The following is a 25,592-nucleotide window of genomic DNA, read 5'->3' as shown; positions in this document are numbered from 1 at the left end:
TTATCTCTAGCCAGCTCTAGCTACTCTAAAAATTACTTGACTCTTTCCAGCTCCTAATCTCTTCTCTTTTCGTAAGTTGCTAATTGGTTTTCTTGATTTTGATTAAAAGGTAACGAAACTCTTTTGGTACAACCTGAAAACCCTTCCACACCTGTGCACTTCTCCCTCAAGCGCACCCTTTTCCCTCAAGGGACTAGGCTCAACCTGACCCTACAGGTCAGTGTCAAACACCATAACACTAATACTTGGTCAAATTATTGTAATTATTTGGGTTTGTGCCCAAATAAGACAAGAGACAACAAGTGTTGGTGAGCCTGTAAAGAAAAGGGACCCCTTGTGCACTGTTGGTGGGAATGTAAATTGGCAGCCAAATGGAGGTTCTTCAAAAAGTTAAAAATAGACCTACAATATGATCTAGTAATTGCACTTCTGGCTATATATGTCAGGACTTCAGTAGTCCTAAACTCAAAGGCACAATCCTCGAAAGCACAAAATAGTGCCTTCTTTTTGGGTCTGTACACCGCCTCCCCATCCCCCAATCTAGGATGGAGTAGGCACATAATAACTGTGGGAAGAATGGCTTGAGCTTCTATGAGATTCAGTAGCTGCCTAATCACGTTTTGCAAATGCCAGTTGCAATGGATGGAATTTTCAATGTGGGCAGTTAACAGAAACAGAAGATTTCTACTCCTCTGCTATCTTTACTCAGCCTCACACCCATTCCTGGCTATGCCTAACAATGAACTTGGACTCACTTACAAGCCTCCTATTCTCCCTATTTCCCTCTAAACCTTACTCTCAACCCTGTCCCAGCTCCCTTGTACCCACCACTCACTTCAGTGAAGTAAACTGCTATGAATCTGTCCTGCCCACCCTCTATCCCAACACCTAAAAGAGTACATGAAACATAGTGAGTACTCATTAAATATCTCTCCAGTGAATGAATGAATGAACATCTTAAGGGCAAAAGATGGCAGTGAGTTGCAACTGGGACAGAGATCATGAGTCTCCTCTCTGAAAAAGATTTTCCTAAGAAGCAATCATATACCAATCAAAAAGGCTTAAAGCACAGACAGTATAAGAAATTTCTGATAAAGTTTAATTGACATATTAGACCAAATTTCAGAACATCTGCCTGCCCACCACCCCTTCTGAAGAAATTTCTACACTTCACTTCCTCAGTGGGCAATGGCCTACATGATCTGGGCCATGCCCCTCTCTGTGATTGGATCAGGAGTAAATACCTGATACTGGAGTCACCCAGTCACAGGCTGACGGAGGGCCTACACCCCGTGCAACCCAGCTCCAAAAGATGAGCAGACAGATCAGATCACCTGAAGAATCTGCACTAGGAGATACAGAAAAAGTCCTCCTAACTACAAGGTCACAACATGTGAAAACCTAGTCTACAATTATAGGGTTTCATGCACACCAATATCATAAAGGAAAGGATTCACAGGAAGTCAGTCTGGAGAGAAAAGAGAATAGACAAATGCGCGGAGAGTTAAAGATGCCATGAGAGAGGAGAAAGAGCACACATAAAAGAAAACAGAAAGTGTGGAAAGAGAACGATGGGACCCAGGAGACAAAGAACAGAGGAAGAGACAAAGGAGAACAAGCAAAGAGAAGAAAACAAAGAAAGGCAGAAACAGTGAAGACAAAAAAAAGAGAAAGAGACAGAAGCAGAAGACAGGCAGAGACAACAGTCTGGCCAACGCCAGAGCTGCCTCAGTTCCTGCAGCTTGATTCTTCAGCTCTTCCAGTATTTCTATTAAACCTCTCTATATTCTGGGGCTGGCCCCGTGGCCAAGTGGTTAAGTTGGCACACTCCGCTTCGGTGGCCCAGGGTTTCGCTGGTTTGGATCTTGGGCGCGGACATGGCACCGCTCGTCTGGCCATGCTGAGGACCCACAACTAAAAATACACAAGTATATACCAGGGGGCTTTGGGGAGAAAAACTAAAACTCTTTAAAAACCTCTCTATATTCTAACAATCATCCCCCCACACAACTCTCTGAGCTACTTTGAATGAGTTTTCTATTCCTTGTGGCCAAAAGGAAAAAAAAAACATCCTGAATGGAACTGGCTTTAAGTTAACTAGAGTCAATTACCCTTTTTTTGGCCTTTAAAAAGTTTTAAGTTGTTTTTATTAAATGTTGAATACATAAAAGACACGACATATGTGCAATAAACATCTGTGTATATATCACCCACCATAAAAAATTAAATATTATCAGCTATCTTTGAAGCTACCTATGTGTCCCTCTCCAATATCAACTACTTTTTCATTAAACATTTCTAGATGGTAAATATGCAATGAGGGAGGGGGAGATATATAAAAAAACACTAACAACCAAAATATGTCCTGCTTACACAGTAGTGTACGGTTTGTTCAGTTTCACATCTTTCATCAATTACATGGACATGATCTTCTCATTTTACAAGACTTATAAATGATAAAGCAGAAAGCTAATAGCCATTTTAACACTCATAAATCACCTAAGGAAGATGCTGGTTTCATTTAGGTAAAAAAAAAAAAAGCAGCACCTCACTTAGCCAAGTAGCTCTCCTCAAAATGTTATTGCTTGAGAATAAGAATAAGGTTACTTGAGTGTTGCTAAAGATTATATATTCTCTTAGGGCAACTGGCCAATTAAGAAGGAAAAGTGGGGTTTCTTCCTCATTTTTGTGGAATATAAAAAGAATGCTTTAGACCGCAGTCATTTGTGAGCAAGAAGGGGGATTACCCTCTGGCCACCTCAAATATTCTAATTTTGGCCTCTGGTGAGTAAGTTTCCTTTTACTTCTTTGAAAGCAGGGCAACAAAAAGTCACTTTGGTGCTAACGTTAAATCACATAGTAGGTACATACGACATGACTGAAAACTATTTTTGCAAAGGTACATTTCCTACTAGCTCTGCCTCAAAATTTTCTTGTGAGATAGAAACATAAAATATTCATTTTAACCCATACATATGCAATGGAGATGTCCTCCAAAGTTACCTGTAACGTTAAATCCATTCACCAAAACCCATATATCCCCAAATTCTAAATTTAAAAATATGAGAATCATATTCCTACTTGTCTCTCAAACACTGATGGAAGCATACAGTACTTTTCTACCTGCCTATTTAGTCGAATGCAAATTAATACCACTCTTTAAAAATTCAGCAAAATAGCAAAATATTGTAAATTGAGTTCCCAGACCATAAAAATGCCTACAATTTCAATTTCCTGTACCATATAAACTTTCACCAGTGCTGCTAAGACAAAACCTCAAAAAGTTTGGGTTTCATATATGTATATAGTTCTACTAACTTTTCGTTACAGCATGAATTAGTAGTAGTGGAATGGCCAAAAAGGTAGGTGATAGAGGAGAAGAACGCAAAGTCTCTAGATGATTTCCCTCAAATTATACCTACATCTATATTTATCTATTTACATATATAAAATAAAATATGGCTTAAAATATAACTACTAAAACTTCAAATCAACACTCTCCAAATGCCCTGCATGCCTTCCAGCCTTATCTCCTACGCTCCTCCTATACAAACCCCTCATTCCAAGCAAACCTAATTATTTGCTCACTTACGTTTCGGAGCCTTTGTACAGACTATTCCCTCTGGATGCGCTTCTCTCCAGTCTCCGCCTTAAGAGTTCCTATTTATCCTTCAAGGTCCATGTCAAATGTCACCTCCTCTGGGAGGACTTCCCTGATATGGCTCTTTCTCCTCCTCCTTCCAAAGTTGGCTACTTCTTCTGTTACCACATTCCACATATATTACCATTGTTTACTTGTATGTATCCACATCTTGAACTGCTTAAGAGTTTTGTCTATTTCTCAACTATATCTCTAGGCTTGGAAAGTACCTGTGCACATATAAGACAATCAGAGATACCTAATCATCAAGAAGTTAATAAACGAGCCTCCTCCTAGACAGTGCAACACTAAAAACCAAAAAGCTCAATAAAAGGTAGCTTTGACTAAATGCGATGCAGTGTCCTGGATTGGATCCTGGAGGAGAAAAAGAACATCAATGGAAAAGCTGCTGAAATCCAAATAAAGTGTGAAGTTTAGTTAACATTAACACACCAATATTAATCTCTTAGTGTTGACAAATGTACCATAGCTACATAAGATATCAACACTAAGGGAAACCAGGTGAAGAGGATACAGGAGCTCTGTGCAGGGGCCAGCCCCATGGCTGAGTGGTTAAGTTCACGCACTCCAGCTTCGGCGGCCCAGGGTTTTACCAGTTCAGATCCTGGGCGCAGACGTGGTGCCACTCATAGGGCCGTGATGGGGCGGTGTCCTACATGCCACAGCTGGAAGGACCCACAACTAAAAATATACAACTATCTACCGGGGGGCTTTGGGGAGAAAAAGGAAATGAACTCTATGCACTATCTTTGCAACTTTCTTATAAATCTAAAATTGTTCCAAAATAACAAGTTTATTAAAAAAAACTTCTAAGTAATCTAGAAAAAGTTGAAAAAAGTACAAATATTGACGAGGACATGAATGTGGATTTTAATTACAACCATAGTATCAAAAATAAAATAAGAAATATACCTCTCTTCTTGGAAGTAGAAGAAGGAAGTTATTTTTTAACAGTCTGAAATGAACCAAAACATGTGAGGATTTATTAACGCTGCAAAATGGTGAAAAAGACTCACATCATTAAACTGAAGCAGTTCAATCTTTATTTTCAGAAACACGTAACTCAACATTGAAATAACTTCCATAGAAAGTTTAAGACTGCGCTATCATATCACATACATCAGAACTACCCTATCTATGTAAATCATGGTAGTAATTATACCATTACATCAAATAGAGCCCTGTTTTGAAGTTAATGATGCCCGCGTTCTAACTTCAGGAAATAGAGGGGAAAATGTTCTATCAAAGGATGTCACTCTACAACAATACTTCCGTAATTTACAGTAATTTTTAAAATGCAATTTCCAAGGTCCTGGGCAAAATCCATTTCCATACGATACTATCCATTTAATAAAAAACTATAAAAACTAGGGATATCAATACATAACTGAAACAGAAATCCAAATACAGTGTAACATTTCCATAATAAGTTCTTAGAATTCAATGGAATAGTATTGCAATTTTAAAATTCAACCATTAGGAAGATTAATTACAAGATGACAAGAATCAAGCTACCCTGGTAATTTTAAAGAAGTCTGATTCAAATGATCCCTACAGCACCAGTGTAATAAGTATTAAAAGCAGGCCACATGAATAAAACCAGGAGATACAAGCACAGGTTAAATATACAAATAGAGCATACGTTTTGATCATGGGGAAACACGCCTGACATTATAGCTAGAAAATTCACATGAGCAGCTAGAAAAAATTTAGATATTATCTACTTTTAAGTTAAGCAACAAGAATTTTTTGAGATGTAAGATACTAACACCACTCAAAAAACTAAGAGACTTTTGTATGCACATTAAAAACATTTACCCATTTGAGAATTAGACTCGGTGACAAAAAGACGCCCACAGCAGCAAAATGGGAATGGAACAACGAGTACAATAATATCTCAGCTAATCCTTAACAATCTTTCTTAAACTTTCAAGTATCTTCCAAATCTAATTTGGAAATCAAAGGAAATTCATGTCCAAAGACTATATTCTCCTGAAACTTCTTTCTAAGGTCACTAGGCCATTATTCAAGTACAAGTCAAATAAATCTGGTCTTTTTGGTAACGGTCTTCTTTGCCTAGTTCATATCAGATATATTTATTTCTGTTACAGCTTAATAACAAGACACAGAAAATAAGATATTTCACTTACACAGAGCACTGTATCAAAAGTAGAACAATTAAACAGTGATCCTAACACAATGTTATTCAGTTCAAGCAGCTTGAATTACAGAAATGATACAGACGATTGCTAAGCAGGTAACAGGATAGCCCGGACAGATAAAGGCTTAAAGATAGCTCTAACTTCTGAACACCGAAAAGGAATTATTCCAAGATGAAGACAGTTCCAACTGGAGGGGAAATCAAATACTAGAACAATTTCTTTTCTTTATATTCTCTTAAAAATTTACATCATGGGTAGTTTATGAATTTATGTCTTTCAAGTTTTTATCTTCAGTTTTTAACTATCTTACTAAAGAGCTTTAAATGTCAAACTAATTTCAATCAAATTCAAGAATAAGAGAAATAACAACACAAAAATAGCCCTCTTTGTAACTCGCTAAAATATTCCATCTGGTTGATAATATTAACTTCACAGACAAAGGACCCTGAGATCGGACCTCATTGTACAGAAAAAGGAAAATAAAGCTCAGAGATTGGAACTAATCTTCCAATTTTCAGTCTCTTTGCCCTATGTTATTTTTATTTTATTTTACTTTATTTTATTTTTGCTGAGGAAGATTCACTCTAAGCTAATATCCATTGCCAATCTTCCTCTTTTTGCTTGAGGAATATTAGCCCTGAGCTTACGTCTGTGCCAATCTTCTATTTTTTTTGTATGTGGGACACCGCCACAGTGTGGGTGGTGAATGGAGTAGGTCCACGCCCAGGATCCGAACCCACGAATCCAGGCTGCTGAAGCAGAGCACGAGGAACTTTAACTACTTAACCATCTTTGCCCTATATTATTATATGGCATCTCCTATTTCTAACTTGAGTTACCAGTTCAAAGAGATGTATTTTATTAGGGCTAATCTACTGTATTCTGCTGATTAGAAAAGAAATTTTAAAACAAACTTCAGAGCCAGCCCTGATGGCCTAGTGTTTAAAGTTTGGTGCCCTCTGCTTCTGCGGCCTGGGTTCAGTTCCCGGGTGCAGAACCACACCACTGGTCTCTTGGTAGCCATGCCATGGGAGCGACTCATATAGAAGAACTATAAGGACTTAAAAACTAGAATATACAACTATGTACTGGGGTTTGGGGGAAGGGGAGAAAAAGAGAGAGAGGAACATTGGCAACAGATGTTAGCTCAGTGCAAATCTTTCCCAGCAAAAAAAAATTAAATTAAAAAAACTTCAGTAATCTGAACAAGTTTATGTCACTGTTCTAAACACTTCTTGTGAGACTCATATTTTTATTCTGTGGTCTTTACTGCTAATATTCTAGCTCCTGAGTACTTAAAGCATCGCTTCCTCCCCACTCCTCCCCAACAAAATTAAACATAAGAGAAGAGAAGAGAAGACAGAGCATGGATAGCTAAAATCTATCAGCAATCAGCTTTGCCTAATGTTTTTTGCCTGCTCCCTAACAAAAACCTCTAAGAAAGGTTAATAACAAAGAGCAAAATAGTCTGTTTTACCCCTTCCCTAAGCTTTGGACAGTTTTCTGGTGCTCATAAAAATAGTGGGGGGAAAATTAGCCAGGAAAAAGCAGACATGATGAAGCAGACCCTGAACGGATTATACGCATTAAAAAAATTAATTCCTGAATTAAAATCAAAGGTAATTAAATTCAGGTGACATTAACCATTGTGAGCTGGATGTGCTGATAATGGGAGTTTAAAATCCTGCACCATACCTCAAGTTGAATTTAATTACATCTCCCAACCATAAAAATGATGACTTAACATTAAGAATTAGCAAGCATGTTCTTGTGAATTAATGGAAATCTAAAGCAGTAACATGTTTAGTTCCTCAAAATTTCTATCTTATTTATTAAGTTCAACTTACATTTAATAAGTGTCTAGTAGGTGGTAGGCATTATCATCTATTAATCATTAACTCTGTAGCCATGTGTTTTTAATAGAGAATCTGAGCCACCCAGTCCTTCAAAGAGTCAGCCTTATGAAACTCAGGATACCCAATCAACCCTGCCATATTCCCACCACAGCTGACCAAACTGAGGTGGGCGTCTGACAAGGCCAGGCCAATCTGATATTCTTTCCCAGGAACTTGGAATGGGGATCCTGGGAATCTGAGTCATATGACATGAAGTACCTGAACTACTAGGTCAGGCAGTGTGCGCCGGAGAAGGTGTCAGAGTAAGCCAAAGCTGAAGACTGGAGGGGAGGGGGGACAGGTCATAGAAGTCACAAGTGAGCAGAGAAAGCTGATCTGAAGAAGTGACTTCCCAACAAAGCAGAGCAAGTGACCATTCTGCTCTAGGAGAAATGAGGAGAGGGGGCACCCAGCACAATCCACGCACGGGCGACCTGGTTCAATTTCATTTCTTATCTCTCCTTGGATGTCTGACACCTATGAAGTTGCCTACCATGTCCTTTCAATAAACCCCTCCTTGACTGGAACAGGTATGAGTGAGTTTCTATTCCTTACAGGCCAACACCTTAGCATTATATTAAGTCCTGCCACAGATAGAAAGATGAGAAATGCCTAGCTTTCTCCACCCTCCAGGGCCATACAGTTAAGAGTAGCTAAGCATACAAAGAGCCACACTGTTAGGAGCAGCTAGGCATACAAATAACCATAACATATGGCAGACTCTAGGAGGCATAAAAAGTACTATGAGGCTTCAAAGAGAGGGACAGATCATATCCAATTCAGAATATCAAAAAGGTTTCATGGAGGAAAGGGAACTAAATAGTAATCATAATAAATGGCAATCTGCGGTATTTTTTAAATGTATTTACTACGAAAAATAAAATGTTGGAATCCTAAGTCAGTCAACAACAACAACAAAAACTAATTTTACAGGTCCAGCAAATCCAAAAGTCTAGTAACAAGCGAGTCACGGGACTTGGCAACTGACTGCTTATAAGAATGAGAGCAAGAGAGAAGTAAAAATGAGGACAGTTTTCAGCCTAGATGATTTTGAGAATGATGATGCTGGAAAAGGAAAGTTCACAACAGGTGGGCCTGGGGAGAGAAGTGAAGAGGGGACGGAAACCTCTTTTGGATATATTGACTTGAGGTAAGTAGCAGTGAGTAGTTCATTAATTCACTGGAGGAACGGGAGAAAGAGGAGCCATCTCAAGTACAAGAAAACAGATTTCTCAAAAATTCCAAGTAAAGAACTGCCCTCTAAAAGAGGAAATAAAAGACTCTTCACAACGTCTAGGTTTCTTCTTTTGCATTTTGAATGTTCCAATTTTGCCTACTGATTTTCCTGGTCAAAGATGAGGGACTTTAACGAATGGAGGTCAAATAATAGTGTGGAAGAAGAATCTGATGAAAAATATGATTCCTTTCCCCCAAAAAATTCATATAACCACAAATTTCGCTAACAATTTTATAAAGTTCATGGATCTTCTGAAGCTGTACACACCCCAGGTCTAAAAAAAAGCATGCTGTGGAAGAAACTGTGGAAGAAAGAGAAGGTTGGGAAAAAAAAGAGAAAATATCTACAGAGACCCATCCACACTTTTCCTTTCCAAGAAATGAGAGGATGAAGGAGCTCAGCACCATGAGGGAGGAGAGAAAAGAGCACAGTGCTTCAGGCTTCACCAAACTTCTCTAACAGAGGAAACACTTTCCTCAGAGACAACTGCCCCAAAACTAGAAGACTTTTTTGTAATGGTGCAAATAAGTTTAACAGGCTAAAAATTATCTTTAAAGAAAAACAGTTGCAGCCCTCATCTAAAGGCTGCACGACCTATCAAATCTAGTAAGTACTAAGTACCCTATTCCATGGTCATCACTGTACTTACTATAGAATTGGCATACTCAGGGGAGATTACAATATCATAATTCCTGAAAAGGAACACATTTTCAGACTGCAGAAGTGATGAATACATTGAAGTAAGACACAGAATAAGTGCTTATAAAAAACAAACCTGTTTTTGCAATGTGAATTTCTATTTTCTATGCCCGTTTTTTTTTTTTGCCCAGACACAAGACACATCCTCACAAGAAATTTAACAAACTGTCTGTGAATCTTATGCCAAATAAATGGCAAACATTATAAAGAATAGCATCCTATGAGGATATAATGTAATAGTATATTTATCAAAAGACAGTTTTATTTTCAATAGTAAGCATATTCAGCCAGTAATATGCAGATATTTAAATGTGAATAATCATTGTATAATATAGGGTTTAAGTGAATTAGATGATTCCAATTCTCTTCAGGCAATTTAATTTTTTGCCATATCACCACCAGCAAAATCCTAAAGAACAAAGCATTATTCTCATTTTGTATAATAATATTTTCTCAAGATCTGCTAAGAACTATTAAGAAACGGAAATCTAGATAGCACAGTAGACCATTCAATAAGTGACAAAACTAAGTGATAATATTTAATTCCTTTTACCACAAAAGAGTAATAGCTATTAAAATTCCTCAAAGATCTTTGAAAAGGGTATATTAATATTTGAAAAATAATCAAACTATCTCTCTGAAACACCCTTGAAAAAGTAGCTAAAATGATAAGCTTCACAAACATCATCCTAATAACAGAATCACCATGTACTGAATACTTATTTGCTAAACATTTTACCTACATTATCTCATTTCATATTATGAAATAGGCATCATCATCCCCTCTTCATATATGTGAAAATTAAGATTCATATGGTTAAAGTGCATGCTCTGGGTCTCAGCTAGTAAACGGAGTTGGGAACTGAATTCAGTTTTACGTGACTCCAAAAGCAGTGCTCTTGCGACTGTATCAGTGCTTCCTAACTTTTGTCACATCATGGCACAGTCTGAAAAACATAGTATTAGTAAGGGTTATTGAGGTAAGCTGCAGGGCTTGATGAAAATAACATATATTTTCTTTATATTATAAAATTATGACATGAAAAATAAAAAGTATTACAAATGATATTAAATACTAATTGGCATAAATCTTCCAGATGAAATATTTTCAACTGCCAGATTCAGAAAGTTTACAGAGGGATTCACACCAAAAATGTTCATATATCATTTCAACTACTGTAAAATTTTGAAGTTAGAAAAGCAATTTAAAATTTCAAAACTACAGAGCCAGCCTTGATGGCCTAGCAGTTAAAAGTTTAGTGAGCCTGCTTTGGTGGCCCAGGTTCGGTTGTCAGGTGCAGAACCACACCACTCATCTGTCAATAGCCATGCTGTAGCAGGAGCTCACATAGAAGAACCAGAAGAACTTACAACTATATACTGGGGCAGGGGTGAGGGGAGAAAAAAAGAGGAAGATTGGCAACAGATGTTAGCTTCCCCTGCAAAAAAAAAAAAAAATCAAAACTATAAAAAGTGTACAAACAGCACACTTGCCATCCTATGCACTGCAGTCTGGCTGGGAAGCTTTGCATAATATAATTTTGTCTTTCTATAGCATATTATGATTAAACACTAATTTGTATCTCAAGATCTTCCCAATAACACAACTAAAGGAAATTCAAACCAAAGGTAATCAAAGAATTACAACACTGAAGTCTCCCTTAACTAATTAAGCCCACACTAGGTTCTTAATTTGAATTTCTATAGTACCCAGAATCTGTAACATTCATTTTAATTTAATAATAACAACAGCTAATATTCATTGAGCTAATACTATTTGCTAGACTGTGTTCTACTTTACATTATTATCATATGTAATCCTCACAGCAATCCTATGAAGTACCTCTATTTTCTCCATTTTAAAGATGAGGAAACCGAGGCAGAGAGAAATTGAGTAAACTACTTTCCTAAGGCTACAGCTGATAAATGGGAATTAGAATTTGAAACAGTCTGACTTCAGAGCCCATGTTGTTAATCACTATGCTAAACTACATCCCTGCAAGGAAGAAAACACAGTGAGACTTAAGGAATACCTAGTACATGCCAGGAGAGACAAAGGTAAGTAAATAGATCCCAACTTGGACTAAGCTCAATAGTTTCACATTAGTAAAAATGACTTGCATGTACGTCAAAGGAGGTATTCTACAGCAAAAAGAAAATTATCTGCATAGTGTGATGGGTGTATTTTGCTTATAGAAATAGCAAGGAAGATAACTATAAGTTCATATATGCATTATGATATAGTTCAAGCAAGAGCTTCTGTCTCCACAACCTATTTGAAGCTGATTTAACTTGCTCAAGAATATTAAAAAATCTTACTTAAAACAATGAAATTGATAAAAATTAAAAACAAAGTCTTTAGTACTTTGATTTTTACTTATTGCTTTTGAAGTTGCCCAAGTCATCATGTGTTTAATTTTGTTTTTAACTAAATGCACTACTCAAAAAGTCCTGAACACAGATTTTTCTAGACATCTGGACAAGCTCTGCTTGCCTAAATTCTGCCTGCCAAATCCCGCCGTTTGGAAGAAAGCCTCAGAGTTTACAACTGTATTACAAGAGGCTAACGTGCTGAGGGGATCTCTGACGGTAATGTAAACCAAAACACCCAGAAAGGATGAAAATACACCTTTAATTTCATAACCAATCTCAATACAATGCTAACACCTTGAGTACATATTATGGTTTACATCAAACATCTGAAAGGCCCCAAAGAGCAATGTCCAACATTACGTGGCTCACGCTGATTGACAGTAAATATTTAAGGGGCATCTACTGTGTGCCAGGGACCATCCTCATCCACAAATGATACCTGTTACATAGAGAGTGGCAGTCTAGAACTACAATTTAAATTCATGCATTCTGAAAGATCGAGTATTCAAACTGGAGCTCAAGCTCCAATACATAACCTTCCCCCTAATCCAAAAAGCTATTATTACCAGGGCTTCTGCATTCTACAAACCACCAAACATGTTATCATGAAGAAACTAGCATGGGCACCCAGCACATCCTGGAGTACAAAACAAGCCTTGGGTTATGTTGGTGCATTCCGTCCTCTGGAACTTTACAACATGAAAATTGGGCAATTCTCCTAAAGCGATTTCTTTTTCTCAAAAATCGATTGTTTTAAAAAGTAAAGTTCTACTGCTTGCAGAAACCATTACTCCTACTTATTATTCTCAAACAGATCCCCAGAAAATACTAATAGTGAAGAAATGTAGCTTGACTTATTGGTAAGCTGATGCCTGGGTACTAGAAAGCCTCTAGAAGCCAGTCTGGAAAAATTTTAAAACTAATCATGCTGAGTAAAATGCAACTGACTATACATAAAAGTTACTTAAAACAAAGGTCAGGTTAAAAAAAAAAAAAGGTCAGTTAATTCCTGAAACCAATATTTTTAGTTTGAAGAGACCAAAAAAGATAAAACAGCTCACCAAAAGCCTGTCACAGCTTTTACAGTAAATATGTCCAATTTCATAATTTAACCTAAGATAACTCCATTTCCACCGCACATCATCCCTAGCAACTATTCAGCAATTCCCAATGTGTAATCTATTGTCCACTACGCCTTTTGCCACAAACCTCAAACAAGCCAGTTCTTAAATTTCCTCAACTCATACTATGTCCTCTTTTATAAAAACAAAGGGAGGAATTACAAAACTTTAAGAGAACAAAAATTACAGAAAAAGCTGGAAAAGTATAGACTGCCTCTGCACCCAAGCTCTTTGCCTTTATACCTAAGAACTTGTCATTTATCTCAATCACACACCTTCGTGTTCCTGGATAACCAAGGGTTCCTCCACCTTACCAACAGTTCAAAATTCCCACTCTCTAATAAATGACAGGGTCCTTATGTGACCACTCTGTCTCAGCCCCTCTCTCTATTTATATTAATCATTCAAGGCTCCCTGTCATAAAGTATCACCACGCTCCAAACTCACAAGCCACTATACGAGCCCAACACAAGCCTATCCCGTCCTCCTTGCTACCAACGCACTCTAACCCCTTGCAAAACCTTCCCTAATATCGGGTCTTCCTTGATGAGCTTTTACCAAATTCCTAACACAGTCTCGATATCCTATTGCCCCACACTTCCAAACTCTCTTCGGTAAATACAATTCCAACGCACAGTCACCCCCTCTCTCCAGCCTAATTCCCACAACCCCAAAACCCCACCTCCTCATCACGCCCTCCCGGGCCTCAGCCACCTACTCAACACCCCGCCCCATGCCCGTCACGCCCTCCAGATCCCTTCGGGGTCCTTTCCGCCGGCCCGGCCGGACCCCTCTCAAGGCTCCCAAGCGCCCAGGCCCTCGCGATCACCCCGCCAGCCCCGCCCCCAGCCCCTCACCGAGGAGCAGCAGCTTCACTTCTTTGGCCGCCTTCTCTCCGTCCTCCCGCAAGTTGCGGTCGATCATCTTGCTCCGCTCCACCGCCGCCTTGTCTTCGGCGCTCAGTGTGCAGCCCATGGCGGCGGCGGGAGAGGGGACCGGGCCCGGACTCACTCACACACCACTGAGACTGCGGCTCGCCTGGCTGAGACAGAGCCTGCTGCTGGGCGGCGGCCCTCTCCGTCAGCTTTCGGAGCGCCCGATGGAACCGGATATCCGGTGTTTACGACACTTCCGGCAACGCCCCTCGGCCGTTACTGCTAGAACATCTCTAGGTGGGGTGGAGGAGGCGCGACCGAAAGCGGAAGTACCGGGACAGGCACGGTGAGGCGGCGCGGTGGTTCCGTGCGTAGCGAGGGGCTGTCGAGCTCGCTGAGCGACGCTCGATCTTAGTTCTCTTTCACCTTTTCGGCTGCCTTATTCGGATAAATGTAGAAAAACGGGGGACTGTTCTCTCCAGTTCATGGCGCCCTCCCGAGGTCACACAGCCTAGTTTGGCTGGGGCGTGAGTGGGGGGAATTCCCAAATAAGAGCCCACAGCCCGCAGGGGAATTTCTCACTGACGAGAAAGCCCCTTTGATCTCTGACCTTGGAGACCCGGGGCCCCTGCCCAAGTGTAAGACACTTCCGCTGCCAAGGTCATTTCAGCTAGATCTATGGGATGGGAACGAACTCCCAAGCCTGGGCCCCAGCCACGCTTCACATCTGATATCTGTAAGACCGACCATGCCTAGGACATCAGCGATCCTTTTCTGCCCACTCTGGCCCAGCGCTTCCTCCTCTCGAAATGGACCCTGGTCCTCGGTCCGTTGCGTACGAATTTCTCTGGGCTTGAGAGTTGCCCAGCTACTATGTTGGCAAAGGGCCACTTGAAGTCGCTAACAAATACCCTGTTAACTTGAAAGGGAAGCGTGTAGTCCTCCATAAAGTTTCCATGCTGCCTTTCTCCCAAATAAGTCGTTTTTGGCGCTTACAGATTGTCCTGTGTTGGGGGTTTAGGATTCTACCAAGATTAGTCAACCCCAGTCCCACACCCCGAAACAAACCAGTGCATCCTGTGAATCTCCTGCTAAAATTTACTGTTGTGGTACCCCAAAAGGGAAGTTCTAGTAAAATTTGCCTCTCGTGTCTAGCATCACCTGAAAATTAAATCTCCTATGAAAGCCCCAGACTGATAACCTTTTTCGTTTATAATCCTGGGTACTACCGTGAAGGTGGCCCTAAATTACCTTTACTGCCAAATAGCCCCACAAATAACTCTCAGCATACATTCTAGGGAGGGGAACTCTTGTAGCCTCCAAAACCTTTCCCTGATTAAAAATTATTTCCCTAATAGAATGTAAACCTTAGAATGTCAGGTCCCAACAGAAAGGTCTATATGGTGATGATTCGTTAATTAGATTTCTTGAGGGGCACCTTGAATAGCCTCATCCACCATCAATTATCAATGCCAGTTCTTCAAAGTTTGAAAAGTCTACTCATTCCCAAACCTGTTAGAATAAAAGGGACTGCTTTCCCACAATCAATACTTATGGGGAAAAAGGGCAAGAGGAGAGGGAAGAAAAACCAATATTTATTGAGTACCTATTTGCCAGGTATGGCTAGGTGCTTCCATGTGTCATCTCTTTTAATCCTCACAACAACCCTGTGAGGTAGGTAGTGTTATCCCCATTTTTACAGATGAGGAAATAGGCTCAGAGAAATTAAGCATCTTTCCCAAGTTCACACAGTGAGTAAGTAGACCTGACTCCAAATTCACCTCTTTGTTTGCCATACCACTCTAAGATGTTACCTGGGGAGACCTGACAACAGAAGGTTTCCATCCAGGATTGAGAGTTACCCCACCACCACTAGGGTGCGGAAAAAGTGACAGGCCGGTTGTCTCAACCTGTTGATTCTTCAGTGGATTAGAGAGGTCAAAATTTGTCCAGGAACAGCTTTCACAGCTAAGGATTACGTATTGAACCTTACCAAGCAATCCTGGTAACTAGAAAATTCCTGAAAGGTGGTAATGACAGAAATTGTTGGGAAAGTTCTCAGCATAACAGAAATTTTTATTTCCTTCATGATCCACTCAGGGAAAAATAAATGACAAATGAACTAGCGCATGTCAAATTCCGTAATAAACGCCAGTGAGATCACAGTGTCAGGAAATGTCAGCCTGAATTAGAGATATCCTTGCTACTTAAAATTTTCTTTGATGTATGTAAAGAAAGGGTTGAAGGGCAAAGTCAAAGGAAAAGGCAAAATAAATTGACAAAATGGCTGCCAGGCAATGTTTAGAGCCTTCCCGTCTCCCCTCCTGCCCACGCCGGACCACACCTTTCCTACTTCCACTGGACTCACACTGCCACCTGCTGGTAATGCCTAGGGCCTACTAGCTGATCAGTGCTGTTTGGAAGAAGAGTTCTCCCCCCATCCAGGAGTTTATCTTAAAAGGGAGGAGAGAGAGGCAAGCATGTTTTTTGATCACGAAAGACTCTCTTCCGTGTATGTATTATCTAAGGGATTTCCTCAATGTAATAGGCGCTAGACTAGAGGCAGTCTAGTGGTAGGAAGACAGAAACCTGGAAATTTTCCTAGAGGGGAAAAGCTGTTTGCCCAAGTTTCATTTAATAAATTATTTTCTTCAACTAGAGTTTCAGTGACAACCCCTGTACTTCCCACAATCTGCAGGAAGCCTCCATGTAGGTATCTTGCTGCAATGGACTGAACTCTCAGAACCATGAACATATTCTCCAATATATTTCTCAAACACATTCTATAGTGCTTTACCAGATGTAAAAATACAAGGTACCTGATCGAATTGGACTATGAACTCCTTGAAGGCAGTGACGCTACATGCTCTGTATGAGTCCCAGAGAATATTGGGTATTCAACTATTATGCACTGAATTGAACTGAAGGAGTCATGTTGATATCAGTATAACTTTTTATAATAAAAATTATTTATTGGCTGTTCAAAGGGAATCTGACCCACTCCCACCAGCCCATCTTCCCCTTTGATGCTCACTGAGCCAGGAATTTGTTCAAATACAGACCACACCACCCTCTGGTCTAGCCTCAACACTTTTATGTTACCTGATTCAATTGAGGGGAGTGGGATGGACAGGTAGTCCCAGATGGGTGTCCTGTCCAGTTTGCAATTATTCCGCTTCCCTTGAAAATACCATCACCAATACAAACCAACACATTTCCTACAGTCTCAATTGTGAACGGCTGAGCCCAACTCTTTTGCTCTCTCTCCAACCTAGGGCTGCAGATAGGAGAGAGATTTAAGTCTTTGTCACTGAAGCTAATGTTAAGAGCAATGAATGGGAGTAGGGAGGCCTTTAATGGACCAGGGAAACCCCACCCATCCCATTCCCAACCTTAGTCTCTTGTACCCGATTGTCCAGGGGGCTGGAGGTGGGTCACTGCCATGAGGAGAGAGACCAGGGAGGCCAGTCCTAGGAAAAAACAGATTTATAGTATTATTGGTCAGGGTGATTATCGGGTCTGTCTGTATCCAACCACCTTAGCAATTCAAATGCTAATCCCCATCTTCAGCCATCCAACCCCCAATCTTTCACTTATTCATCCTAACAGACAAGTAGAAAGGGCCATCCTGTCTTAGTCTTGCCTCTGCTGAGATCAAGCTTGCGGGTAGAAAAGAGAGCTGCAGTCAGCTTTCTTGTCTTCTACTCTATGTACCCTGATTGCTATTTCCTCTTCTGGCCAAACTCAGGAAAGGAATATACCCAGCTGATCCTCTCACTTTAAGGAAACCCCAGATCTAAAACTAGAACAAGATCTACTAACTCAAATGGAAACTCATGGATTTTATTTAGTTCTTTTTAAACCTAGCAAGGAGAGCCAGCCCTGATGACCTAGTGGTTAAAGTTTGGCATGCTCTGCTTTGGCAGCCCAGGTTTGGTTCCCAGGCATGGAACTACACCACTTGTTTGTCAGTAGCCATGCTGTGGTTGTGGCTCACATAGAAGAACCAGAAGGACTTACAATTATACACAACTGTGTACTGGGGCTTTGGGGAGGAAAAAGAAAGAAAAAAAAAGGAGGAAGATTGGCAACAGATATTAGCTTAGGGCGAATCTTCCCCAGCAAAAAAACAAAAACAAAAACAAAACCCAAGCAAGGAAATAAGAAGAGATGGATCATTTTCTTACCTTGCTTGGGTGCAATTATCGCCCTGGACAATTATACTGAAAAATTAAATATCCTAAAGGATCCCCAGAATAACTCCAAACCTAGCCTGCTGCCTTATATCCTCCAACTCCTACCCTTAGAGAGTTTCCCTGCTTCCTGAGGCATGGAAAGTTCACTGGTTGAAAGGCATCATCTCACCTTCGTGACCCATTACTCTCGTCACCATCTCACCAGGTCCCCTCCCCCAGTAGTCAAGGATCATAGCCATGTCCAAGGCTTTCACCACATGTCCATCCTATTGGCTCTGTTCCTGACCCAGAAAACACTAAGCGAAAGCTGTGTGCAGAGACCCCAGCCCTAGCCCCAGCTAGCTGGGAAAAGGTGGTCCCACAAGGTGTTCCTTGCAGCCATAACCGGCCCCCAGCCCCATCTCTCTCCAAGTGTCCAGCAGCCCATCATGATTCTGGTCGAGGTGAGGGGGCAGGACGGAGGTAGCTGTCCGACATGATGATGTCGCTGGTGAGTTGTTGCTCCAGGAACTCGGAGGTCTCCTCAGCTATCTGGCCTGGAATTCGAAAGTCAACAGCAGGTGGCTCCTGCTTAGGGCTGGGTGTAGGTCGGGAAACCCAGGACTCTGTGGGACAGGCAGTCCCCTGAAGGAACTGCAGGAAGTTCTCCTCAATGGAGCCCTCCCGGCTAGGCAGCCTCAGCTCCTCCTCTGGGGCCTGCTTGAAGAAGCAGACAAACTGCTTGCTGAGCTCCCCCCGGATCTGGCGATTGAGACATCCATAGAAGAAAGGGTTGGAAGTGAAGCAGAAGTAGCCGATCCAGGTCACCACATTCTCCACCTGCCCAGTCGAAATGGGCTGAGTGCTCAGGGCAACGTAGAGGTGGAAAGAAAAGTAGGGCAACCAACAGAGCAGGAACTGCCCCCCCACGGCCAGGAGCACCACTGCCGCCTTCCCGCCCCCAAACGTCCGGTGCGGTGTAGTCTGGGGGGCCCCTGAGCTGGTGACCATGGTGGAGCGGCTGCTGAGAGACTCCGAGCGTTGCCGGGGTGTCTCCATCCACGTGGGCAGCGGTCCATGCTGCATGGCAGCCACGCGGGCTACTCGGAACATGCTGCAGTAGACCACGAGGATAAGGACCAGGGGCAGCAAGAAGTAAAGGACAGCAAAGACTACCACAAAGAGCTGGCAGTAGGCACTGTGGCTCCACTGGAGTGAGCAGCCTGGGGGGATGCTGGGAGCTCCTTCCTCCCTGGAGACCCTTCCCAACACTGGCACAGAAGCCATCGCCAAGGCCTTTACCCACACACCCACCAGCACAGAGGCCACCAGCCCCAGCGTCATGCGCACCTCGTAGCGCATGGGGTGGACCACATAATAGTAACGCTCCACATTGATGGCTGACACTGAGAGAATGGCCAGGCTGACAAAGCATACGCTCAGGAACAAGTAGAGGCGGCAGGCGACCTCCCCAAAGAGGTCATGGTCAAAGAGGGCGGAGCTGGAGAGCATGGCCAGGGGCATGAGGGTCAGCGCGGCCAGCAGATCCACCAAGCAGAGGTGGAAGACGAAGACAAATTTCCGGAGGGCAGGTGTCTTGGCGATAACAGCCATCACAGCAGCATTGCCAGCCACAGCGATCAAGTCCAGAAGGAGCATGAAGAAGAGGGCCACAGATTCTGAAGCCACGTCCCGCAGCCCCACTTCTGGGACCCCACTGGCAGTAGAGGGACCTGGGGTTTGAAGGACCTTCCCCAGAGTGGAAGAGTTCCCTGATGACTCTGGGATGGGTGAGGACTCCATGGGGCCGAAAAAGGACACCCAGGGTACCTCCTGTCACAGGCCCATCCCCCATCCTAGTCCAGTGACCCTGGGATGGCAAGCCCAGGCCCAGGCTTCCCAATTTTGTCAGCAAGTGGGAGTCGGGGGAGAGGGCGCCTCCTGCTGGAGCCTCTCAGGCAGGCTCTTAGTGGCAGCCTTCGAGGCTGGGCTGCACATACAGAGCGCCAGGCCACTAACTGAGGGCTCAGGAGCTCCTCTCTCCTTTCTGGCAGGAGGTAGCTCTGGGTCCACCTTGGTGACTGCGAAGCAGCAGCAGAGCAGACGTGAAAGACGCAGGGGCCTTGTCCACTCAGCGTTCCACCTTCCGAGTGGTCTCCGGCTCCTTCTTTTCCACTTCCTTTCCTGTCTTCTCCAAACTCTTCTCGCCTTTCAAGGACTGTTATCCAGAGATTCTAAATCCTCTGTCTCCCTTGCCCAGGGTCCTGCTGAGCTCCGGGATAGTGCCCCAGTTTGGAGGTGGTTTATGTAAATTCCCTGATTTCCTGTCTCCTCAGACTGGCAGGAGCTGTTGAGGAGTAGAGGGAGCACGAGGCTTGGTTTCCAGTCCCAGGTCTGGGAGTTAAGTAACTCTATGACTCTTCTGAACTTCTGTTTCCTCACAAAGGCATCTGTAAAATGAAGGGAATAATCCTGACTTCACAACTGTGTTTGAAGGATTGTGTGAGATTTAGTCATAATAATATTAATAATAAGCAGTAACATTTGTATGGTGCTTTCCACATGCCAGATACTGTTCTAAGTACTCCATATATATTCACTCATTTTAATCCTCACAAAACTCTACGAGGTAGATATTATTTTTATCCCCATTTTGCAGTTGATAAAACTGAGGCCTAGAGAGTTTGCATAACTTACCAAAGGTCACACAGCTAGTAAGTGGTAAGGTCCAGGGACACTCCCAGGCAGTCTGGCTCCAGGGCCAGTACTCTAGCCCACCATGCCATGCTGCACTTGACGGCGCCCTCCACAGTGGCTGAAACGCAAGAGGCATTCAGGAAATAGTTGCTGAGTTTGAACCATCTCTCAACATGTCTCTCATTGCTCTGGGGCTACTGCTGGCAAGAGATCACCTGAAAAGGGGAAGGGCTGTGCTTTCGTCTCCTCTGACATCCCCACCCCAAGACAAAGAGCTGTTACTTTGGGAGTGTTGAGAAGGAGCAAGGAAAACAAAGCATCCCAGCTGGAAGGAAACTGGGAGGTCAGCTCATCCAGCCTCCACTGCTCCCAAAGCCAGAAGGGCATAAGTCCTATCTCCACCCACTCCTTAGCTTCTCATGGCCACTGTGCCCCTTCAGGTGGGAGATTAGCTTCTCCTAACCTCCCCCTCCCCAGGTCCCCAGATTTCTGCTCATTGGAGCTGACCATCAGAGGATCCCAGGCCTAGAGCCCTCTCGGTCCCAGACTGTTCCCACAGTCACAGAACAAGGAGAGAGGAGGAGGCATCTGGGTAGGGGCGGGGTGGGTGTGCGTGTGGGTAGATGACTGCGATCGTGGAAGTGGGTGAGCATAAAGCAGAGAAGAAAACTAGAAGAAATTGGAGAGGAAAATGTCTGGGGTTTCAGTATCTCTCATTTCTCCTGATCAAATGGCAGATCAGACCTGTTTTATGTGTCTCATTATCCATGCTGAGTTTGCACATAATCAAAATAAGTTGCCCAAGGTAATTTTAAATTTTTTCGTTTCCATATACTCTTCTTGCAGTCCAGATTCCCTCAGTTTAGTGTGCTAAGTTCTGCAAATTAGAGGCAAACTGTGAACCTGCCAAGTCTGGTGGGCTTTCTGTAGACAAGACACAAGTTGCCCGGGTCACAGTTTCCTCATCTGTAAAATGGGTTGGACTGGACGACCTCCAAGGTTCCCATAGATGATAACATTTGATGACTCTGTGAGTTCCTGGACTACGAAGGGCCTGGTGGTTGCTCAATTTAAAAACCCATCATTTCTCTAACTGCAATAAAGAGGACCACGTGGGGCAGTCAGGCCCCATTCCCTCTCCACAGTCACAACCTTACAGTCACCTCTGGTTTTTGTCATGACCACCAACTTTGCACTAATTTAACTTCTAGCATGCCATGCATGCCATGGGTGCTCAATACAATTTTGTGAATTGAATCAAACTCAAATTGATGAGTTGAATCCCTGCCTCTAGTACATACTCCAAGAAAACTCAGTCAGTCAGCTGTGTGCTAGCCAGGGCCCTCTCTTCTGGAAAGGGTATCCTGGGCTCTTGGACTTGAGGCAGCCCTAACTTTGGAAAACTGCCTAGAGACGCGCCTCTCCCCAGGCATAACAGAAAGCTCATTTCACAGTTAAAATGGCCACATAGACTCAGGGTCTGCAGAGAAAGTGAAGAGACGGCCTGAAAGTGGAGACGTCAGCTTCTCATAAGACAATCTACCAGAAAAAAATGTGGAAAAAGATACTAGGAGAGGCATCCTTGCCCCTTACAATACATGCCATGACTTCCCCATCCCTTCTACCTGGGAGTGTGGTCCGGGAGACGTGGCTCTGAGGCCCTGGAAGCTAAAAGAGCAAAGGCCTACCGTCTCTGCCTGGACATCAAGGGTCTGCCAGCAGGGCCCACCCAGGGTCTCAGACTGAGGGAAGCAGACATGGTTTCCACGTGGAGATGGAGGGGGTGCTGTGAAGCCAAGATGGAGCCCTAGGCAAGAAGGCATTGGACATTTCTCTTTTCCACAACCCCCCTAGCCTTGCCAGCATCTCCACACAGACTCCTAAATTGCAGGATTCCAATTTACCTCCTAACCGACAACCCAGCATACCTGGGCCCTGGCACTCCCTCACTGATGGACTGGGGTAAAGGAAGGGAGGGCGGTGGTGTAACAGTTTCACAGGGGAAGCCCACGGAGCCTCACTCCCCTCCTAGCTCAAGTCATCATGCCTTCTCGGATGCTCTCGTCCTCGCGCTGCTTCCTTCCAAGACCCCCTCCCTCACCTCCAGGACCTCTCAGTACCTGAAGGCTTTGCCACCATATGAGCTGAGGTCTGGGCCTCTAGAGGGGCATGGACAAGTTAGGGATATCCTTGTTTCAGGATGCAAGATGTACCTAAGTGCCCAGCCCAAGGCCACAGAGGTGTCGTTGTGATTCAGATGCACCTGTTTCCCAGATACAGAGCTTCCCTCCCAAGGACTGCAGCCTGGCCTTCCCTCAGACAAGAGCATGCCCCTCCTAAGCCAGGAGACATTTCCAGGGGGCTACAACACCTCCCCCCAGCAGAGTTGCCCACACCCAGGACACAGAGTTGCCCATAAGCCTGGATGCCAAAGGACTCATTCCTAGGATGTGAGGGACCCATCTCTATGACATGAAGCAAGATATGTAGGGAACCCTGTCTGCCTGCGGGATGTAGGTACTCCTGCTGGCAGGAGATCAACCCCTCATCACTAGACTTCAGAGATGCCCACACCCCAGTACTGCCTTCGGGATACCTGGGATCCCATTCTCTGACAAACTGCCTACCATAAGGTAGGGTGGGCTGGTCCTTGGGATGCAGGGCTGCCCTTCTGTAGGGTACCTCAGCACTCACCACCAGGCCCTGAGTCTGGCCCCCGTTCCTGGCCTAGTCGGCAACTCCTACCTTTGCTGAGCAGCTCCCGGCTCCCATGTGATAGCTCCTCTCAGCTGATGCTCCTCCAAGGCTGCTGAAGCCTGAACCACTGCAGTGATGGTGAGAGGCAGCCGGCAGAGCAAGATGCTCTGAGAGCTTCTGGGTCCTAATGGCCTCCTGCTTCCCACCTAGCCCCCTGGAGCCACTTCTGAAGCCAGGGGCCGGGCACCAGTGCCCCCAGGCAAGGCATCCAGGAGTGGGCCCAATGCCTCCCACTTCTCTCAGGTTGCTAGAGTGGCCTCAAAACCTCGTGGCCCAGGTGGTGGTAGGCAGTGGAGACCCTCCTGGCCAGGCTGATGAAGTAAAAAGAGCATTCAGAGTCAGAAAATCCAGGTTTAAGGCCTGGCTCTGGCTCTCACTAGCTGTGTGGCCTTGGGCAAGTCTCTTCCCACTTCTGGCCTTGGTTTCTTATCTGCTCAAAGAGAATAGAGGAGAGATGATCCCTGAAGCTCCTGACAGCCCTGCCACCACATGGTTCTGAGGGACTTCAGAACCAAGGTGCTTTTGCAGCACGCCAGTCAGTACAGACCCAGGGCCCCAGGGTTAGGCCTGGTAGGGGGCGAGGCTGCAGAGCATGGTCCAAGGTTTGGCTCCTTTGGAAGCTGCCAAATGTGTATAAAGGACAAGTTTAGGAGTGGCAGTCAGGTTTGAAGGGGATTCAGGTTTAAAGGCCTTGTCTTAACCCTGCACCTGCCCCTCAAAATTGCATTATTGTTTTCTTAGATCTTATGTTTAATTGGCGTGGGGCTCTGAGAACTGATGGAGATGGGAGAATGGAACATCCTCATGAGCCACCCTGTGGTACCACCACAACACTGCGCCCCGAAGCAGAGCTGGAGCCAGGTACTCGGGAAGGCTCCGATTGGTCTGGATCTGTGGGACCAGTTGCAGCTGGGGAACGTCACCCACTGCGGGTCCAAGGCCATGTGATGAGCCTTGGAGGTGACATGAGGGGCATGGCTTCCCACTAGCTATCAAGAGAATAGTTCCCCCAGGTACATGCCTGACACCCAAGGATAGGATTCTAACATCGTAGAGCTGTAAGACATCCTACAGGCCAAGGCATCCATGTTTCTGAGGCCCAGAGAGGTGAAGAGATGCCCAAAACCACACCTGGCAGAGCCATGGGCCTAGACAAGGAACTCAAGCATGAGACCCACTGCCCTTAGACCTGCCTGGCCAGAAACTCCTTCTGTCTCTGAAAGGGAAGAAAAGGAATTCTGGAATTGTTTACCAGACCCAACCCAGAAAGCCATAGAACAATGAAGTACCCAGGGAACTCAGAGCGGGCAAGGTGGCTGCCCCAGGCTTCAGGTCAACGAAAAAGAGGCCGCTGACCAGCCCAGACCCAATGGGGTAATCTCCACTCTCCCTGACCACCCTTCCTTGAGCTCTTAGGAGGGTCCGGCCCTTTACATACAGTACCCTCAATCCTCACGCCAGTTCTAGGAGGTAGCCGTTACTCGCCTTATTTTATAGATGAGGAAATGGGTGTCAGAGGTTAAGTGACTTTCCCCAGGTCACATAGCTAGTAAGTGCCAGAGCCAATATTTGAACCCAGGTCTGTTTGAAGCTAAGCATTTATTCCCTCCCCCATGCCCCCATGACCTCTCTGGAGGCCTGACATGAGACTTAGGGCTGAAGCCCTAAAGCTGATTCCACAGAAGTGGCCACTGCCTTCCAGGAAACAGCCTAAAACAAAACTAGATATACCTGAGTACAGGGAAATCAATTAAAATATCAAATAAAAACCTGCGGACAGCAAAGAGATTTTTATCAAACCTTGTGTTGCATGGTGTTGGCAAGATCTTGGCATCAATCAAACCCTCTGGGATCAGGGAAGGCATACCCCTGGTCAGCACCCACATCCTTCCTGCAGGGGTCCAGCCCAGACTGACATGGCCCCCCTTCCAAGGGTTCAG

The 25,592-nt window shown here is 43.9% G+C and overlaps 2 protein-coding genes across 4 annotated transcripts in view; both read right to left on the bottom strand.

Annotated features, from left to right (window-relative positions):
• Positions 1–14,138, bottom strand: part of GNAI3 (G protein subunit alpha i3) — a 37,458-nt gene extending 23,320 nt beyond the window's left edge. Inside the window, exon 1 of the mRNA XM_070486991.1 lies at positions 14,006–14,138. Within this exon, the coding sequence (XP_070343092.1) occupies positions 14,006–14,123 (118 nt within the window). The 5' untranslated portion in view covers positions 14,124–14,138. The remainder of the gene's footprint in view (positions 1–14,005) is intronic.
• Positions 14,139–14,448: 310 nt separating this feature from the next.
• Positions 14,449–25,375, bottom strand: GPR61 (G protein-coupled receptor 61). Of its 3 annotated transcripts, XR_011494888.1 has the most exons (4): positions 23,641–25,375; positions 20,896–21,013; positions 18,389–20,648; positions 14,449–17,493 (listed from the first exon to the last, which is right to left on the bottom strand). XR_011494888.1 is itself a non-coding variant. In XM_070486990.1 (3 exons), the coding sequence occupies exon 3, from the start codon at positions 19,999–20,001 to the stop codon at positions 18,646–18,648; it is 1,356 nt and encodes a 451-aa protein (XP_070343091.1). In that variant the 5' UTR covers positions 20,002–20,648; positions 20,896–21,013; positions 23,641–25,375; the 3' UTR covers positions 14,449–18,645. The 3 variants fall into 3 exon arrangements, 1 of the variants encoding a protein (XP_070343091.1); XR_011494889.1 differs by lacking the exon at positions 20,896–21,013; XM_070486990.1 differs by having other exon boundaries at positions 14,449–20,648.
• Positions 25,376–25,592: the final 217 nt, after the last annotated feature.

The sequence above is a fragment of the Equus asinus genome, chromosome 16 (genome assembly GCF_041296235.1).
Source record: "Equus asinus isolate D_3611 breed Donkey chromosome 16, EquAss-T2T_v2, whole genome shotgun sequence".
Taxonomy (NCBI): domain Eukaryota; kingdom Metazoa; phylum Chordata; class Mammalia; order Perissodactyla; family Equidae; genus Equus; species Equus asinus.
Note: the sequence above shows the minus strand (reverse complement) of the source record. Positions and strands in the feature narration are given on the sequence as shown.